The 7,769-nt window shown below is 35.9% G+C and overlaps 1 protein-coding gene across 1 annotated transcript in view; it reads left to right on the plus strand.

Moving 5' to 3' along the window:
- Nucleotides 1-7,629, plus strand: part of LOC149797294 (uncharacterized) — an 88,567-nt gene extending 80,938 nt beyond the window's left edge. Inside the window, exons 8-9 of the mRNA XM_089962012.1 lie at nucleotides 884-1,078; nucleotides 6,770-7,629. Of these exons, the coding sequence (XP_089818138.1) occupies nucleotides 884-1,078; nucleotides 6,770-6,963 (389 nt within the window). The 3' untranslated portion in view covers nucleotides 6,964-7,629. The remainder of the gene's footprint in view (nucleotides 1-883; nucleotides 1,079-6,769) is intronic.
- The last annotated feature ends 140 nt before the right edge of the window (nucleotides 7,630-7,769 follow it).

Below are 7,769 nucleotides of genomic sequence, written 5' to 3' on the forward strand. Positions count from 1 at the left end.
AAACATATATGCATATTTTTCTGCAGTAAATCTTCCAAGATGTCATCAGAATCCAGGATTGAGTCATTTCCACTTGTTGGTTTGGCTCTTGACCTCTTCTGCCCTAATGGGATGTGTTGCCTCACCTGTTGGTTTGGCTCTTGACCTCTTCTGCCCTAATGGGATGTGTTGCCTCACCTGTTGGTTTGGCTCTTGACCTCTTCTACCCTAATGGGAGGTGTTGCTTCCACCTGTTGGTTTGGTTCTTGATCTCTTCTAGTCCCTAATGAGAGGCGTTTAAACCTGTTGGTTTGGGTCTTGACCTCTTCTACCCTAATGGGAGGTGTTGCTTCCACCTGTTCGTTTGTCTCTTGACCTCTTCTACTCTAATGGGAGGTGTTGCTTCCACCTGTTGGTTTGGCTCTGGACCTCTTCTACCCAAATGGGAGGTGTTGCTTCCACCTGTTGGTTTGGTTCTTGACCTCTTCTACTCTAGTGGGAAGCATTTTTTCCACCTGTTGGTTTCGCTCTTTACCTTTTGTACTCTAATGGGATGTGTTGCTTTTGATAGCGCTCTGACCACTAAAGTTGCCTTCTACTTTCATCAGATCACCACCATTATTAAAATATTAATGACACTTTTGACTCACAAAGATATATAAAGATAACCTGTGAATGACTTTTCTTAGGAAGTTGTCTGAATTTGAGTACAACACTGTTAGGGATTTTAGACATCCCTTTTTTATTAAGTAAGGAAAATGGTGATATTTGATAGGGAATGTTATATAGCTTGAAGACTTAAAGATGTACTTTGCTTGAGATGTCTAGTTATTATATACTTATATATTTGTAACAATTAATTTTTAATCAGTTCACTTTTGATCTTTTTGCTTTCATCTGATAGACATGTTGAAAGGCAATGTGGAGAGACAGACTGCTGCTCTGAGTCATGAGGTGACAGAACAGGGAGATCAGAGACCCAGTGGAGCTATAGGAGGTCAGACAGAGGGACTTGGGGCCCATGTACAGGCACCTGCTGCAGCCGTTAATGAAGATGAAGAATTTCACTCCTTAGACTCTGATGAGATGGAAAATAAAGGTAACTCTTGTGCAGACTGTTTAGAAGAATTGCAGATTTAGTGGGAGAAAAATAGCTGTTTTGAATTGGTCACAGTTTGGGTTAGAGTTTGCTTTGCCTTTATTAGTGGATATCAAAATGTATTTCTTGTTCACCAGTCACAGCAGTAGCGTTACCAGTGTTTTGATTTTAGTTTAAGGTTTGCAAAATAATAATGAATTCATATAGTGTTGGTACATTTTAGTACAGTTTTGATGTGAGTCTTTAATTCCATAAAACTTGTGTATTTAACAATCCTTTTAACAATCTGTTTAATTTAAATGGTGGATATGTTCAACATGGATTTTCAATCCATGTTTATGTACCACACCCTTGCAAATTTCATATTGTACACCCAACCTAGAACTTTTTCATTACTTGAAATATTTGATACTAGATGGCAAATCTTTTAATGATATGAATAATTTAAAGCATATTTGGTATTAATAAAACAAATTAGTTTTATGTTTTTTGATGTAATGTATCACTGCGTGAGTACTGCCACTATTATTGGTAAAAATGTCCAATATCACTGCTGGGGCCTCATTGCCGAGTATGGTCCTTACGACAGAGAAATTAGGTCGGAGCAGTTGACAGCAATATTTTGGATGACATTTTATACAGACAGGGCTCAAATTGAACAACTGCATATTCACAAAATGAGAGTTAAATGTGGATAAAAATGAGTTGAGATTAAAGGCTCTTGTATCTTGCAAGTGACAGATTTTTAAGTGATATATAAACCCATAATGAACTCCTTAAAGTACATAAATAAATCATGTATTTAACTCTGAAATGTAAAAAGAAACTTGTTTATCATTAATTCCTTTACTGTGAGATATTATGCTGTTTTGGTATTTTTTCTTTATGTGAGATCTGGTGTCTTAGCATTGACTCATTTACTTGAGATATACTGTTTTATCATTGATTCATTTTCTTGTGAGGTAAGCTGTTTTGGCTTCGATTCCTGTACTGTGCAATCAGATGTTTTTGGTATTATTTCCTTTAATATGAGGTCTATTGTTTAGGCATTGATTTCTGTACTGAGAGATATGCTGTTTTACATAAACTCCTTTTACTGTGAGATATGCAGTTTTGCATTAGTTCCTTATACTGTGAGATGAGCTATCTTGGCACTGATTCCTTTATGTGAGATATGCTGTTTTTGCATTGATTCCTTTATGTGAGATCAGCTGTTTTAGCATTGATTCCTTTACCATAAGATGTGCAGTTTTTGCATTAATTCCTTTTACTGTGTGATATGTTGTTTCAGCACAATGATTCCTTTATGTGAGAAATGTTGTTTTTACAGTCATTAATTTTATCATGAGATAAGCTGTTTTGGCATCTTACTGTTTCAGTATTGATTCATTTACTCTGCAATTTTTTCTTTGATATTAACTTTACTGTGAGATGTGATGCTTTTTGCATTAATTCCTTTTACTGTTAGGTTTTTTATTATTTGTTTTGAGGGGCCCTGAGTGGCTGAGTGGTCTAAAGGGCTCTCTATTATGGATCACTGCCATTTCACCTCTGTTTGCATGGGTTTGAGTTTTGGATTCAGCCAGTGTGGGTATGTGAGAAAGCTTGCATGTAGCTTCTCATGGGTCCGTGGTTTTTCCGGGTTCTTCCTCCACCATTAATACTGGCCGCCATGTATAGCCTATCATGTGCTGAAAAATGGTGTTAAACCCTACAACAACAACAATTATTTGTGTTGATTTGGACAAGGACATAATTAACATGAACATACAAAGCAGGTCTAGTTTTAATTGATTGTAACAATGTAAGAAAGACTTGCACAAATCAGAGATCAAAACACAGTCTGCACTTAATTTGGTTTTCAAAAATGATTACAGTCATAGCTGGGACAGTAGATTCACATTTTTCACATGGGACCCTGAGTAGCCGAGTATTCTAAAGCGCTCTCCATTACAGATCACTGCCATCTCACCTCTGTCTGCGTGGACTCGAGTCTAGGATTCGGCTAATGTGGGTATGTGAGAAAGCTTGCCAGTAGCTTCTCGTGGGTCGGTGGTTCTTCCTGGGGTTTCCCAGGTTCTTCCTCCACCATTAATACTGGCCGCCATGCATAGCCTATCGTGTGCTGAAAAATGGCGTTAAACCACACAACAACAACAACATTTTTCACATTTATATACATGAGGGTACATAGCATTTATGATGATTACAGTACAGTGAAACTGAATTAAAAAATAGAACTACAACAAGTGAGATATTCTGTTTTTGCATTCATTCACTTTTGCATTCACTGGACAAAACTTATTTAATTGGCATTTATTTTTAAAGTGCTGTTGCCGTTAGGCATTACTGACATTTTCATGTTGAATCAGATTTCCAGAAACTAACCACCATTTTCAGTGATAAAATGAGTGAAACGTTTCCTTTACTAGTTTTGATCACATTTTTTGGCATTTAAATGCAGGCCAATTCTTTTGGCATTTTCTTGGGACAAAAATGTGATCCATGCCTGACCCATGTTTCAAGCCGGTTCTTAAGTTATCCTAGCACAAGTTATAGAGATAGAGGTGTATGCTATTTTTCATAAATTCCTTTTACTGTGAAGCTGCTTTGGAATTTTTTCCTTTTGTGTGAGATATGTTGCTTTGGCTTTTATTATTTTGCTGTGAGATCTGTGATGTCATACAGATATACAAATATGATAATATATATTGGACAAGACCACTACCATAATATTTTCAAAAGAATGCATGATACAGTTAGGTACAATTAACTTTTGACCTCTGGAAATTAAGTCATCTTCTACAGATAGCTCATCCCTGTAAGAGAACTAGGCCATCCCTAAGTTATAGTCTTTATCAAGGTTTGCATTTGCAGGTCAATTTTAATAACACTCATCAGACATTCTAAATGTCAATCCGTGACAAACAACTGTTGTTTGATCGTATGTAAATTAAGGTTGAGTCCTTCGATCAGTCTTGGGTATGTGTCTGGAAGTGATTGTCTTGATAAATAATCACTAATGGGCAAATCTTTCCCTCATACATGATGTACTTCAGTGTTGTACTAGTGAAGCTGCAACATCATGTGTTGAAGGCATGGAGGGGCTGCTGAAAGGGGCTTCCTCACTCAATCTACTTGTGATCAGAGTGCACCCTAACTGGTCTAGCAAAAACCAACTGATGAAAATGTTTACAGCCAAATACTATAGCCAGCATTTCTTTTTCTATCTGAGCATACCCTATTTCGGTTTGTGTTAGGCTTTTGGATGTGAATGGGGTGACCGTCTTGCATAAGGCATGCCCCAATCCCATATTTGGTAGCATGTACTTCAAGTGTTAATGGCTTGGTTGAGTCAAAAAACAAAAGTAACCAGCACAGGGTGTTTCGTGTTGCACTGCTGCTAGTGCCATTTTATAAGTCTTTGATTATGACTTGGCCAGGGTTCGAACCTCCAACCTCCTGCATTTGAGGCAGAGGCTCTAACCACTTAGGCCACCAGAGAGGTGATATCCATTATGTCCACCACGGCAGCTAATTTGAAAATCTGGCTTCAGCACTTGGCAGTTTAATGGAATGAAATAGCCTTACCCAGAATTCTTTGAATTTCTCTTCACTCAGTATTGCATAAGTCCCATCGAAGGACTCTTCTTTAAATGCACTACATTTCAGAAATTCAATCCAGCTCTGTTTGGTGGTGACAACCTGTTTAGAATTTGCAGACTTTTCTTAAGGCTTATACTAGGCTGGATAATCCCAAATATAAGTGTAAGAATGGATATGAACTGTATACATGTATTTGCATATATCACACAATGAACAGGATATCAGACACTTGGCATGTACATTGTAAAGTCACTCTTTGTGTGATGCTACATTGCAGGGATGATTCAAACAATAAAAGTTTGGAGCCTCCATTGCAAAATGATTAATCTCCTGAACCAAGTCAATCATATTTTTATTGCAATTTATTGTCCCTTTTCCAGTAGATTAAAAGATTACTATTATAAAACAAAATTGGCACCCGGTAACAAATCCTGAATATGAAACAAATTGATTTGTTTATTCATCTAACATATTAGAAATTAAGACTGCATTTGAATAATCCTGTTTGTTTCTTACAGGTGTTATTGGAATAAAGTACACTATGATCATAAGGCATCATTTGTTACTTTCACATCAAATTAAAGTTTTCTGGTTTCAGTCCATCACAACTAGAAAATCTGAATTTACTTGAATCAACAGAAAAACAAAATCCATCCATTCCATACCAGCTGGAGAAATTGTTTCATGCACAGTCGTTCACAACATAACTTTTAAATTTGAATAATAAGTAGACCAAAATGAGATTTCTTTTTTAAATGAATGGCTGACACGTGATACACTACCAAGTTCAAAGGTCACTGGACAGCACTATGTGTGCATTAATATGGTTATTGTTTTTGTTTAACTAAGATTTCACGTTTACTTTTGAATCTAGTGGAAATTCAGTTAATTTTTTTCTTGTATTGTTATTTTTATTATTCATTGTTACATAGAAGAGGAATATATGTATATAATAAAATGTTTATTGCATTTGTGTGTGTGTAAATATGAACTCACTTTTTTCCAAGTTATACTGCACCCCACACATTGTGCACTATATTAGCTCTGAAAAACTTGTTTATATTTTCTCATACAAATGTAGTAACCAGTCTATAATCTCATTCTTAATTTGCTTATACTTCTTGACCCCTGAATTGGTTGGTTTCATACATGGAATGTTCCACTCACAAAAGACAATTCATTGTGTAACAATTCACTGTGTAACATTCCTGTTCTTCCCTTTTGTCCTTCAGTTATAGTTGCCCAAAAAGTTCTGTTGAGGTCTTAGTTAAATATTTCCATGTGCTTAAGTTTCCCTCACCTCCTTAAGCATGGAAAGAATGAGGTTTCATTTTTTTGTTATTGCAAAAGCATTGTCAGCAGTGTTATGTGGTAAAGTTTTGTTTAATGTTGTGGAAGTCAGATATTGGAGTGGGGGAAACTGGGTAATCTTTAAAACCCTTGTGTTTCATATTTGAGATGTTGCATTGTAAGTTCACAATCATAGACATGTTCTAATGGTTTGAATATATGTAGGTTTATACTTAAGATGTTGGCTTCAAGGGCATGCAGACTGTGACCTTCATTTCAGTCAGTTTGGAGTCAACAGGAAGATATCCAGCTGTATACATCTGTATTATGCTATTAACATTTAATATTATAACAGAATTCAGACATTTCAGCTTGCCCAATATCTTAATATTATAATAGAATTCAGACATTTCAACTTGCCCAATATTTTGATATTATAATAGAATTCAGACATTTGTTGTTGTTATTGTTGTTATGGGGTTTAACGCCATTTTTCAGCACACGATAGGCTATGTATGGCGGCCAGTATTAATGGTGGAGGAAGAATCCGGGAAAACCCTGAGAAGAACGACCAACCCATGAGAAGCTACTGGCAAGCTTTCTCACATAACCACATTGGCCGAATCCTAGACTCGAACCCACGCAGACAGAGGTGAGATGGCAGTGATCCATAATGGAGAGCGCTTTAGACCACTCGGCTACTCAGGGCCCCAATTCAGACATTTCAAATTGCCCAATATTTTAATATTATAATAGAATTCAGACATTTCAACTTGCCCAACTTTTGTTTTCCAGATTATGGAGAGCTTGAGGAGGAAAACAAAAAACTTAAGGAGCAGACAACATGTAAAATTTGCATGGAGAATCAGATCCAAATAATTTTTCTTCCCTGTGGCCATCTAGTCTGCTGTGAGGCCTGTGCTCCTGCCTTTCGAAAATGTCCAATATGTCGCATGCGTATCCAGCAGTCTGTTAAAACTTGTCTCTAAATGTGGTAACCTCACATAAATCTTTTGCTAAAGGTGAAACATTTGTGCGTAATGAGAACCCATAGTAAAATATAATAAAATATACTGGAATATTATTTTTGTGGGGCTCTATTTTCATGGTTTTGTATTTAAAATATGACATTTTCTTGGCTACCTAAATTCATGCTTTTGCCTGTCAAAGTTTGCATATTAGTTGGCATTTAATTTCTTGTTAATTTAATTATTAATTTTGTGGTTTATCCTCTACAATTACACCATGTTTTTATCCAAGTGAATAACAGCAGTAGCTGATGTGGTCAACAACACTAAAACAATACTACCACTTTAATGAGTACAAATCAAACACATGTCAAGATCAATCATTTATATCGTGTTTGCTCTGTATGCTCAAAATCAAAGGAACCCATGCAACCAAATTGAAAAGATGCCAACTTATTTGAAAGATAGTGGAATCACTCCATTGTTTCAGCTTAAATCACTAAGCTTGACAATGAATAAAGATTACAAAGAATTAAAATCACACTTCTTCAACTAATTTGCTAAATAGGTTATAGATGCCATTACAGAAAATGAAGATGCTACTGGCAACAATGGTTACCAACATATGTGGGTAATTTTTTGTTGGGTCTTTAAATGTGCAGTTTGGAGCAACAATGAAAACCACGAAAATTGATGCACCATGAAACTTTCTTATAGTACAGTAAAATATATATATATATATATATATATATATATATATATATATATATATACATGTACGTATATAATTTGGTGGTGTCAAGAGAAACCAGAGAGTAAATGTTACC

The sequence above is a fragment of the Sinohyriopsis cumingii genome, chromosome 6 (genome assembly GCF_028554795.1).
Source record: "Sinohyriopsis cumingii isolate HCF-2022 chromosome 6, ASM2855479v2, whole genome shotgun sequence".
NCBI classification, from domain to species: Eukaryota; Metazoa; Mollusca; class Bivalvia; order Unionida; family Unionidae; genus Sinohyriopsis; species Sinohyriopsis cumingii.